The sequence below is a fragment of the Gopherus evgoodei genome, unplaced genomic scaffold (assembly GCF_007399415.2).
Source record: "Gopherus evgoodei ecotype Sinaloan lineage unplaced genomic scaffold, rGopEvg1_v1.p scaffold_348_arrow_ctg1, whole genome shotgun sequence".
Taxonomy (NCBI): domain Eukaryota; kingdom Metazoa; phylum Chordata; order Testudines; family Testudinidae; genus Gopherus; species Gopherus evgoodei.
The window spans coordinates 5,283-17,737 of NW_022060014.1; the positions used below are offsets into that span (position 1 = coordinate 5,283).

General features: G+C 53.1%; 1 protein-coding gene across 1 annotated transcript; it reads left to right on the top strand.

The window, feature by feature from the left end:
* Window positions 1-606: 606 nt before the first annotated feature.
* LOC115641278 (adhesion G protein-coupled receptor E3-like) lies at window positions 607-10,717 on the top strand (the record flags this gene model as incomplete). The annotated part of the gene is made up of 10 exons (XM_030544321.1): window positions 607-775; window positions 5,068-5,238; window positions 5,784-5,903; window positions 6,417-6,616; window positions 7,272-7,442; window positions 7,611-7,805; window positions 8,350-8,585; window positions 9,328-9,394; window positions 10,158-10,249; window positions 10,501-10,717. Coding segments are annotated over exons 1-10 (1,638 nt in total), but the record flags the coding sequence as incomplete, so codon positions are not given.
* Between the last annotated feature and the right edge of the window lie 1,738 nt (window positions 10,718-12,455).

The window sequence follows — 12,455 nt, forward strand, 5'->3', positions numbered from 1 at the left end:
GGGCAGGAGGTCAAATTCTGAGGATTTTAAGCATTGCAGCCTCCTAATCTTCGATAACTTAGACAGGAACCCAAGTTGACTCATGTCCTGTTACATTATATCGTATCAACCGACAGCACTGCACGCAGGAAAGCACTGTTTTCTCAGCATGCCCTGCTCTTCTTCCTTCTGCCCTACCACTTCTCCCAGCCCGAAAAGTATTTACCTTGCTGAGTACCTGATACCCTAAGGGGGAAAATGACCACAGTGCAGAGGGCCTATCACTTCACAGAATCACAGAAATGTGGAGTTGAAGGGACCTCAGGAGATCAAACAATCACCCCCATGCACTGAGGCAGGACCAAGTGCATCTAGACCATCTCTGGCAAATGTTTGTCCAATCTGTTCTTAACCCCCCACAATAACAGGGATTCCACAGCCTCCCTAGATCACTTGTTCCTGTGCTGAACCATCCTTAGAGTTAGAAGGTTTTTCCTAATATCTAACATAAATCTCCCTTGCTGCTAACTAAGCCAATTCCTTCTTGTCCTACCCTTGATGGACATGGGCACCAATTGATCACAGTCCTCTTTATAACAACCTTTTGTATATTTGCAGATTGTTATCATGTCTCCCATCAGCCATCTTGTCTCTGGACAAAATATGCCCAGTTCTTTCAACCTTTCCCCAGATATCTGCAGCTCCAAGGCCACTTGTATCAACACAATCGGGAGCTACCGGTGTAAGTGCTGGGCCGGCTATGTGCTCTCCACCAGGAACTCAACCATGTGCGAAGGTGGGTCCTGCCACGAGATGCATGGAGGGGGCAGCTGGCAGAGCTGGGAAGGGCCTGGGTTACACAGGCAGAAGTCTTGGCTGAGGGGGCAGCTAGCTGGGAACTGGTCTGGGACAGTGTGCCAGCCCTCTACCCCCCATGGACGGGGTCCCTCTGGGTCTCAGCCTTAGCTGGGGAGGGTTCAGCTTCCAGGCTCCCACCTCCCTCCAGCCCAGCCTGTCCGTCCACTGCCGTGTTTCTGTTTGTCTCAGAGCCACAGCCACCAATGTGCCTGGGTCTGGCTTCGGGAGCGGAGCAGGGGCTGTGCCAGGGCCAGGCCAGGATTACACCAGAAGCAGGACAGGGGGAGTCAGCAGGGCTGCCAGGAGCCAGGCGTCTCTTCCCTAGGGTTGCCAACTGTCTAATCACACAAACCCAAACACCCTTCCCCGAGGCCCCTGCACTGCCTACTCCATCCCTCTCCCTCCGCCGCTCGCTGTCTCCCAATGGGGTTGGCATGCAGGTGGGGATGTGGGGTTCAGGCTCGGGGATGGGGCTCAGAGCTCAGGCAAGGGGTTGGGGTGCAGGAGGGGGAGCGGGATACAGGCCCTGGAAGGGGGGTTGGGTGCCAGAGGGGGCTCAGGTGGTGCTTACCTTGGGCAGCTCCTGGTCGGCAGCACAGCAGGGCTAAGGCAAATGTAAAGGTGGGTTCTCCCCAACGGGCAGAGGCATCTGTACCCAGCAGGTCTCTCTGCAGAGCAGATGGAAACACTTCAGGAAGCCTCAGAGATGGGAGCAGGAGGGACAGGCAAAGGCGAGTGTAAATGGATGAGAGAGAGAGACAGAGTGAGATGGGGAGGAAGGAAGGGATTTTGGAGCAGCCACATGTTAAACTGTTGGCAGCACAGGACTGGCATGTGCACAGAGATCAGCCAATACAGAAATTCCCAGACAAAAACCTTTGCTGATGGTATTACGGTGACCCCTGTAAACCTCATTCAAGATCAGGGAAATTCTGTGTTGGTTTCTTTCATCGCTAGGACTCGATCCTCCTTATCCCTCTAGCAGAGCGGAATAATTACTTCTTGTGTCTTGCTTACAACACTCCCGCTAGTACAGGGGTTCTGAAACTGGGGTTCAGGACCCCTCAGGAGGGAATGAGGGTATTACATGGGGGTGTCATGAGCTGTCAGTCTGCATCCCAAACCCCCCTTTGCCTCCAGCATTTATAATTGTGTTAAATGTAAAAGAAAGTGTTTTTAATTTATAAGGGGGGTTGCACTCAGAGGCTTCCTATGTGAAAGGGGTCACCAGTAGGAAAGTTTGAGAACTGCTGTGCAAATACATCCAGAATGAGGTTTGGTTTTTTTGCAACAGCATTACACTGTTGACTCTTATTTAGCTTGTGAGCCTTGGCTTCATGGTCTGGGATACCGCCTTGGGAGGGTTGGGAGGGTACTTCAGTCAGGCGGAGAAAAAGATCCTGGCTGTTGGGGAGAACGGAGAGCTGTGTGCTCTCCTCAAGCTCGTCATCCTCCTCCTCATCATCATCTTCTCTGTCCGCAGAATCCTCAGGCATGGCAGAGATTACCCCCTCCTCGAAATCCACAGTCAGGGGTGGGATAAAGGCGGCGGCCCCACCTAGAATTGCATGCAGCTCAGCATAGAAGTGGCATGTCTGTGGCTCTGCCCCGGACCTTCCATTTGCTTCATTGGTTTTTCTGGTAGGTTTGTCTGAGCTCCTTAACTTTCACATGGCACTATAGTGGGTCTCTATTGTGGCCTCTCTCTATCATGCCCCTTGAGATTTTTTTCAAATGTTTTGGCATTTCGTCTCTTGGAACGTAGTTCTGCTAGCACAGAATCCTCTCCCCATACAGTGATCAGACCCAGTACCTCCCGTGCCATCCATGCTGGAGCTCTTTTTCGATTCTCAGACTGCATGGTTACCTGTTCTGATGAGCTCTCCCTGGTCACCTGTGCTGATCACCTCTCCATACTGGGCAAACAGGAAATGAGATTCAGAAATTTGCAGGGCTTTTCCTATCTACCTGGTCAGAGCATCTGAGTTCAGACTGCTGTCCAGAGTGGTCACAATGGTGCACTGTGGGATAGCTCCCTGAGGCCAATATCATTGAATTGCAGCCACACTAACCCTAATCCAAAATGGCAATACCGATTTCAACACTGCTCCCCTTCTCGGGGAGGAGTACAGATATCGATATTAAGAGCCCTTTATATCGAAATAAAGAGCTTCATTGTGTGGATGGGTTTAGCGTTAATTCCGTTTAATGCTGCTAAATTTGAAATAAACGCGTAGTGTAGACCAGGCCTTATTTAGCTTGTGATCCACTATGACCCCCAGAGCCCTTTCCGCAGTGCCCTTTCCTAGGCAGTCATTTCTCATTTGGTATGTGGGCAACTGATTGTTCTTTCCTAAATGGAGAACTTTGCATTTGTCCTTCTTGAACTTCATCCTATTTACTTCAGACCATTTCTCCAGTGTGTCCAGATCATTCTGAATTTTAGTCCGATCCTCCACAGCACTTACAAGCCCTCCCAGCTTGGGATCGTCCGCAAACTTTATAAGTGTTCTCTGTGTGCCATGATCTAAATCACTGATGAAAATATTGAACAGAACCGGACCCAGCACTGATCCCTGCGGGACCCCACTTGTTATGCCCTTCCAGCTTGACTGTGCACCACTGATAACTGCTCGCTGGGAACGGTTTTCCAACTAGTTATGCACTTAACTTAGAGTGGCTGCATATAGATTGTATTTCTCTAGTTTGTTTATGTCACGTGAGACAGTGTCAAAAACCTCACTAACGTCAAGATATACCACATCTACCGCTTCCCCCAGCCACAAGGCTTGTTACCCTGCCAAAGGAAGCTGTCAGGTTGATTTCACAGGATTTATTCTTGACAAATCCATGCTGACTGTTATTTATCACCTTATTATCTTCTAGGTGTTTGCAAATAGATATCAAACCTTCTAAAACTTCTGTAGTTTTGCTAGTGGCTGGTCCCCAGACTTACACACCCCTTGTCTTCCTGCAGGAGAGCACTGAATCTACAGACCAGATACTCTGATTTCTTCTGCTGATTTTCATGCCGTTTCTTTCCAATATGCACTTCCGTGTCTCTCTGCATCTTCCTTCACTTCCTCTTTCCTCTCCCAACACGGAGCACTACAACATCTGTAAAAGACATGTGCCAGGGGACTCCTCTCTGGCTGCTTTCTGTCAATGCATCCAGCACCAATATGAACAAAAAAGGGCTTAGTCCCAAGCCTTGATATATTCCAGCTGTTACTAGAAACTGTTTCCTTTCTCCACACGAACCTTTCGCTGTGGCAACAGAACCATTGTACATGTCCTGGACATCCGATATAAAAGCTTTATTCACTCAATCTGGGGTGTCAGGATCAGGTCCCTGCATAAGGCAAACACCAATGTCAATCGCCCTTCTGTAGCTGCAGAACTCACCTCTGCCCTGGGTCTCTCTGCAGGGAAAGCGGAGCAGCAGGAGCAGCAGTTTTTGCTTTTTCTTTATTTCAACATTAGACAGTTTCATGTCCACGTCTGGAGATGGGAGTGCGGCGTTATCACTGGAAAGGTGAGGCTCCGCCCCTTAAATGTGCCCTGCAGGCTAGTGCCCCTGAGTGTGCCCCAGAGCCCTGCGTGCTGCTGTGCCAGGTTAGGAGTCTCACTGGAGGGGAGGGAGACATATAGATACTCCTCAGACAAGATCTGTGCCCTCCACTGCTGTGGGGATGGGGGGTGCACCCACTAGTGGTGTTTGTGTGAGTGCACGTTTGTGTTATCCACCCACATGCGCCGTCTAGCGTTCAGAACTGTTGTTGTTCATCAGAGGTGCTATACTGCTAACAGTTAATGGGGATTCTCCTTCAACTCATGTGTCAGTGACCTGAGTGTTTCAGGCAGCAGGATCTGTGCCCTATCCCTGCCCTGCCAGACATTTCTGAGCAGCTGCCTGATGCAGCATAGAGACAGCCTAGGAAACCATGGGCTTGTGACAATGTTGTTCCATACCATCTGTAATGGAGGGATGGGGGAGCAGGAGTGAAGAAGGAAGGACAAAGGATTCTAGCCCCAGTTAGCTTCAGGTCCCAGTGGGGCCCTGAGTCAGCCTCAGTGGACCTCCCTTGTATAGGGCTCCCCCCCTGAGAGCATTGCTGCCTCCTGAACTGGCACTGGCTGTGAGGCCCGACACCCCCTGGGAACACATGGGACATGGCACCTGAACCCCCGGATGCCTCGCTCCCAGGGCTTTTCCTTTCCTGTCCCCAGAACGTGACTCTCCGTTTCAATGCCTCCTGAACAGCACCTCCCTCTGGGACAGCGGAGACATGGACAGGTCGGCCGTCATGGTCCTGCTGCAGAGCGTGGAACTGGCTGCACTGGCCACTGCGCTCCGGTCTCTGGAGAGAACAACACAGAACGTGACGACAGAGTCTCTGGGTGAGGGGGGACGTGTGGCTTTCAGCCCCACCTGCTGGCTGCTGTGAGATATGGGGTTACACTCTGTGCCCCAAATCCATTGGAAGTTAGAGCCTATATCCCATTGTGATGTGAGCTTGTGTTCAGTACAGACAGAGAACAGCACTGCCCCTGCACCAGGAAATATAACCCAGCCCCACCAGTGCCCCCAGGAGCAACAGCAATGCCCGAGAAGGGTTTAAATGTGATATTTGGCATTCCACCACTAGGGGCTACCACGTTGAGCCAGGCGCCTCCCCCCACCCACACTATTCCCCCTGCTGGGGACACAGCATCCCCAGGGAGACACAGCCAGAATGGGGCAAGGGGATATGGGAGGGGTGATCAGGCAACTCGGGGGGGAGAGCACCAAACTTCCCCCTCCCCTAGTGCAGAAGAGCTCTGAAGCCCCTCTGGCTCCAAGTGGAGTGGGAAGTGGGGGTGGATCTGACCAAGAATGGACAGATTCCCAGGGAAGCGGTTTCACAGCGAGGGGCTCTGTAATTCCTCCCCCCACCCCCCCGCAGCTATCCAGAAGTGGCTCGTCACAGGGAACTGCAGCCAGCACAGCGAAGTCTTCAAGCTGAGAGCTCACGAGGAGACAATGGACGTGCACAATGATGCAGTCACTGGGGTAGCCACACAAGGTACCATCCTGGGGATGGCGATACCCAGGGCCCAAACCACAGCACAGAGCGGTTCCCTGGCACCGAACCCCAGTCTGGGTTCCCCCATTCCTCCCTCCCTCCCTCCTTCCCTCCCTATGGATCTCCAGGCCGGCCCCGGCCTCTGTCTCTAGCCCTGGAGTGCTCCTTGCTGGCTGAGCCAGTGGTTCTCAGGCTTTGGGCCATGGAGCTGGCACCTTCGTTCCTGTCTGTCCCACAGCTTGAGCCCCGAGCAGTGAGGATTTGGGGGTGCAGAGGGGAGACTGCTCATGAGAGGGTCTCTGGTATGAAGTGAGCCCAGAGAATGGAAAGGGCAAGAATGCCCTAGTCTAGATAGAACCCCAAATGGAGACGTAGGGGACTAGAGTAACGTGGACCCTCAGCTGCCTATTCAGGGCCCCGAATCCTCATTGTGACCCCTGGGCACCTGGCCGGCTCATTCTTTGCCATAGCAACTCCATCTCCCTAACGAGGGATCATCTCATCTCACAGCAGGTTTGGAGACTGCTGCTTTTATTTCCTACTCCATCCTGGACTTCATCATCAGTGCAAGATGTCTCAGCGAGGGAAATCAACCAGGTGGTGGGAAGCCGGAGAAAAGTCACCTCAACTCCAGGGTGGTGAGTGGGGCTGTCGGAGACGGGAGACCCATTCCCCTCTCCAGATCCGCAGACTTCACCCTGTGCCACAGACAGGTGCGCGGAGGGAGATCCCCTCGCTTTGCTCCACAGCTGGGGCTCCAGAGGGGTATAGAGAAGGCACCATCTCCTTCTGGGCGTTTGGACCGTGCTGCCTTTCTGGCTCCTGATGGTCCGGAGAAGAGGAGGCCTCCTTATTCCTGATGCACTGGGGCTGTGTTACTGGAGGAGGTTACCGAGGGTCACACCACGACACAGGGCTGTGCAAAGTGCTCTAGGGTAAGAGCTCCGCCTAGCGCACCCCTGAGCCGGAATAACTGCAAAGCCGCTTTGTGTAGATAGTGGGGTTCAGGGAGTCAGCATGAAACGCTTTGATACGGTAATGAAGTGGTTAGGGGTGCGTATGTGTATGTGTGCACGCAGCACTGCCCTCTGCTGGACGCTGTCAGAACTGCTCCGCTCACATTCCTTATTGTGCTATTGGCTGGCAAGGATTTATTACCCTTTTTTCCAATAGCAGGGCCTGGGCTTTTGCAGCAGCAGGATCTGTGTTCTCTCTCCGCTGCCACTGGGATGGCTCCAGTGGGCACTAGGGGCTGCGTGGGGAGAGCCGTGGAGCTGTAGGTGACCTCGAGTTTGCTATAGCCATGGAATAACAGAACCGACGTTCTGTGGTCCCATGAGGATAAGGATGATTCTGTGGTGTTTCCAGGCCAAAAAAGAGGAGGAAGAGGCTCTCTGCATCTACTGGAAAGTAGTGGCCGAGAGCGGCAGCTGGTCTCCGGACGGCTGCACCGTCGTGCACACAAACAGTACTCACACCACCTGCAGCTGTGACCATCTCTCCAGCTTCGCCGTCCTAATGGCTCCCATCGCAGTGACGGTATCTCACCGTGAGACTCGGGTCACAGGGCAGGACCCTGAGCTCCTCACTCAGCCGTGGGCAAAGCTCTCCCTGGAGTGACTGGAGGCTTTGCTGGGGAAAAGGCTGAATCAGAGCTGAGGGGGCTCGGCTGGGGTCACTGGTGATTTCCCCTTTGCTGTGTTACAGGAGAGTTCCCCACTGACCATCATCACCTACGTGGGACTGACCCTCTCCCTGCTGTTCCTCTTCCTCGCCATCCTCACCTTCCTCCTGTGCCACTCCATCCGCAACGTCAGCGTCTCCCTCCACCTGCAGCTTTGCCTCTGCCTCTTCCTGGCTGACCTGCTCTTCCTCACCCAGGTGACCCGCATCCGCACTCAGGTACGGCCTGATTCTCTCCTGCTCTGTTCCTCCACTCGCAGCAGGGCTGGGGTGTGTGGCTTTGAACCCCTTTGTTCTCCCTATATTCTGTGCTGTGCAGGACACAGGGAGTGTTCCTGGGGGGGATGTTTCCACCCCATTAGGCTCCTTCACACTGGTCTGAGTGGTCTGAGTGTCCCCAATCCCTGGAGTTCAGCCAGATCTATCCCTATGTCACACTCTCCCTGTGCCTCGATTCCTCTCCTACGTGACTTGCCTATGGTCACCCAGGGACTCTGTGGCAGGGCTGGGAACAGAATCTGGATCCCCTGAGCCCTGCTCCCCTCCTTTAACCACTAATCTCCGCTCCCTTCCTGCATCAGCAATGTGCACCCGCAGGACTCTCCAGAAACCAAGGTACCTTCCATCTCTGGGTCGCGGAGTGCTATACCTGGAGAGCTGTGCTAACAAGAATCCCGGTGTCACTCCCCCCTCCTGGAAGGTCTCCCTCATACTCAGCATTTCTCTTCCCCACCACAGTGTCCCGGGGCTCTCTCTCTCCCATGTGGCGTGTGCTGTCATTGCTGGCCTCCTACACAACCTCTTCCTGGCCTGCTTCACCTGGATGTTCCTGGAGGGGCTGCACCTCTTCCTCACCGTCAAGAAGCTGAAGGACGTGAATTACACCAGCGCCTGCCGGTTCAAGAAGAGATTCATGTACCCGTTCGGCTATGGATTCCCAGCCCTGGTGGTGACTATTTCTGCAGGGGTGAATCCTGAAGGCTACGAAACTTCCACACAGTACGTTCAGCGCCCATCCCGAAGGGGAGCTGGGATGGGGCTTCCATGTGCTTGTCTGGCTCACCCCAGGTCTGACTTGAACCTAGATTTCCCTGCTCACCCTGCCTGGGAGCTGAATGTCCCCCTGGGACCCTTCCCATCCCCAGGGACACTAAGCTGCCCCGAGCGCTGTAGTTGAGGTGCCCCCTGTCAGACATCTGCACTCCTCACCCCACTGATGATATGGAAGAACAACCAGAAAGATCCCACTGGACTCCCAGCTCCCAGGCTGGGTTTGTGGGGCTGGTGGGTAGGAAACAAATGCACCTTCTTACTGTGAGCAAATCCCTGAGCATCCCCTCTCTAAAGTGAGAGACTCCACTAAAACGGGGCGTGGTCTGTTCTAGACACCCCAGGCTAGATCCTCAGCTGGTGTAAATCAGGGCAGCTCCACTTCCTTCAGTGCAGGTAGGCCAAGGTCCCTCCGCTGCATGACTGGGCCTCCATCAACACTGGCCCATCCACCAGAAAGGGTCATTTGAGGAGGTGGAAGAGGAAGTGGTGGCTGGAAGCAGGACATGCTGAGGTAGATGGAGAAGGCTGTTTTCCTGCTGCCCACAAGAGAGTCGGCCATGTCACAGGCAGGCTGAGATCCATCTCGCTTTTGAGAGCCAGCTGCCCTGTGACACCTCCTCTCTGCACTCAGGGCTGAAAAAAGGCATAATCCCATTAAAGTCACTTTCTTCTTCCTCCCTGTCTGTAGCTGCTGGCTCAGCCTGGAGAGAGGCTTTCATTGGAGCTTCCTGGGTCCAGTCTGTGCCATAATCCTGGTGGGTACCTCACAGAACCACATTCTCCTCTCACCTCTGCGACCCCATTGATTTAAGTGAAGCAGGGAGGGGAAGTTAGCCCATAAAACATAAGGAAAGACCCAGTTAGGTCCCACCTGGCTCATCGGCTGTGGTCTATCCCTGAATGAGTCCCTGTGCTGTATCCCCAGGCCTGCAGCCGTTACTCGGGCACAGCTCCCAGGGACGTTAGCAGGAGATTTGCCAAGTGAAGACAGAAGAGTTTGGTCTAGTTGAGTTAATGACCCAAGGAACAAGGAAGGGAGAGGGCTCCACTCTGCAATGTTTTTTGTAGGGGAGGAAACAAGTGTCCCTACATATTCCTCCCTACCCCTGTGGAAGTTGTGTGTGGTGTGGAATTTGTTACAGTCTGAAAATGGCAAGGAGTATTCTACAGGCAGGATCTGGAATCTCTGAGCCGGATCCTGCTCTCAGTTACACCAATGTAAGCCCCAAATAACTGCTGACTGCACTGGAGAGGCTCCATATTGAACTCTTAGCAGCATCTGGCCTCTGTGATCCCATTGATCCATCTCAGCCCTGGCTGTGCTGCCAGCTCTATGCAAGGGGACAGACCGAGAGCTTCCAGGGGATATTACGGGGAGGGGATAATTCCCACCGGAAATGAGCAGTCCCCGGTTGTGCAGTGTTTGGCTCGGTCCTCTGGGATCGTTCTCTGCCTCAGCTGAAGTCACCGGCCCCAGATGGGATGTTTTACAGGAAATATTTCCCACTGTTCCCACAGATAAATATAATGTTCTTTGTGCTGACCCTGTGGATCCTGAGAAACAGACTCTTCTCCCTCAATGCAGATGTGTCCACTGTCAGAGACCACAGGTGAGAGGGCAACAAAACAGTCCTGGAGGGTCAGATGTCTTGGCACCGGAGGGGGTGGGGGATTGCAGGAGGGGAACAGCATATCTAGGATCCATAGGAATGAATTCCCAGTGTGTTTGCATTGACAGTAAGCCTGTCCCACATAGGAAAGCTGGGGATAGAAGCTCCACCCCACTCTGCCCGGATCCTCCTGACCCAATTGCTCTCCATAGAGTTATTGTAACGGGATCTCTCCATCTGCCTTTATCCAGGTTACTGACCTTTAAAGCCATCGCCCAACTCTTCCTTCTGGGCTGCACATGGAGCCTTGGTCTCCTCCAAGTCGGCCCAGCAGCCATGGTCATGGCCTATTTATTCACCATCGTCAGCAGCCTGCAGGGAGCCTTCATCTTCCTGGTGCACTGTCTGCTCAATGGCCAGGTATTGCCCACGGCCCATCAGTGCCTACCCAGCGCCTTCACCGGCCTGGTAGGGACTGGGGTCAGCGCTCGTTCTCACCCCAAGAGGCGGGATTGGAGGCGTTCAGATTTCCAGCCAAGGCTGCTGATTTGGTGGATTTGTAGGCAGCCCGCACCGCCTTCCCCACACAGCTCCTGGGAGCAGCCAGGGGCATTAGACACAGCGCAGCATTAAGCACAGGCTGGGAGGCTGGGGCTTGTTTCCCTCTGTCAGTGGGAGCCCTGTGCCAAGGGAGCCTTTGAGGATGTCATGGTATAAATCCTCACTCTGAACCTTAGCGTCCAAAAGATGGGGTACCAGCATGAATTCCTCTAAGCTCAACTACCAGCTTAGTACCCGTAGCGCTGCCACCAACCAGGAATTCCAGTGCCTGGTACACTCTGGTCCCCCCAAGACCTTGCCCGGGGACCCCCAAGACCCAGTCCCTCTGGATCTTAACACAAGGAAAGTAAACCCTTTCCCTCCCCGTTACCTCTCCCAGGCTTCCCCTCCCTGGGTTACCCTGGAAGATCACTGTGATTCAAACTCCTTGAAGCTTAAAACAGAGAGGAAACGGCACCTTCCCCCTCCTTCTCTCTCCCCCTCCCAGACTCTTCCTGAGAGAGACAGTAATTCTAATACAGAGAGAAATTAACCTCTCTCTCCCCCTTCCCTCCTTTCTCCCCACCAATTCCCTGGTGAATCCAGACCCCGTCCCCTGGGATCTCACACCAGAATGAAAAAACAACCAGGTTCTTAAACAGGAAAAGCTTTTAATTAAAGAAAGAAAAAACAGTAAAAATTATCTTTGTAAATTTAAGATGGAATAGGTACAGGGTCTTTTAGCTATAGACACTGGGAACACCCTCCCAGCCTACGTATACAAGTACAAATTAAAATCCTTCCAGCCAAATACACATTTGAACTCCTTTCAGCCAATTACACATTTGAACTCCTCCCAGCCAAATACTCACTATTTTAAATCTATAAGAACCTGTATCAGGGAGATTGGAGAGAAACCTGGTTGCACGTCTGGTCACTCTCAGCACCCAGAGAGAACAACAATCAAAAACTAACAGCACACACAAAGACTTCCCTCCCTCAAGATTTGAAAGTATCCTGTCCCCTGATTGGTCCTCTGGTCAGGTGACAGCCAGGCTTACTGAACTTGTTAACCCTTTACAGTCAAAAGAGATATAAAGTACTTCTGTTCTATTAACTCCTATTATCTGTTTATGACAGAGGAGCTCTCAGAGTTTCGCTTTTTCAAATACGGTAAATGTGGCTCACTCCGAACAGGGATGAGCTCGGACTTTCATCCGCCCCCATTGTCAGAGCAGCCGCCCCAGAACAGCTCTGGCTGCCAATGCCTGCTTGAAACATACTGCCGGCTCCCACGGAGGCTGAGCACAGGGAAAGACATCTGTCTCTTGTGCCCTCTGGAGACCAGAGCAATGGATTAGCCCAGAAATTAGAGGCAGCGAAGTGAGAACCAGTGCAAGGGGACTCTTTAAACATGCAGGGCCAGGCGCACGAATGCTACCCAGCCCTGTTGTGCTTTGATGGGGCAGAGGAGCCACAATCAGGTGGCAGATCATTCCCTTGGCAGAGCGGATCTCCCTAGCAGAGCCGACTGCTGCACCAGCCACACACTCCATCTGCCATAGGGGAAGACACGATGCTACAGGGTCTTTCAGGTATCTTAAACCAGTGGCGTAGGTTGGAGCAGTCCCATGGATGTTCTAGTTTACACTAGGGCCAGCAGAGA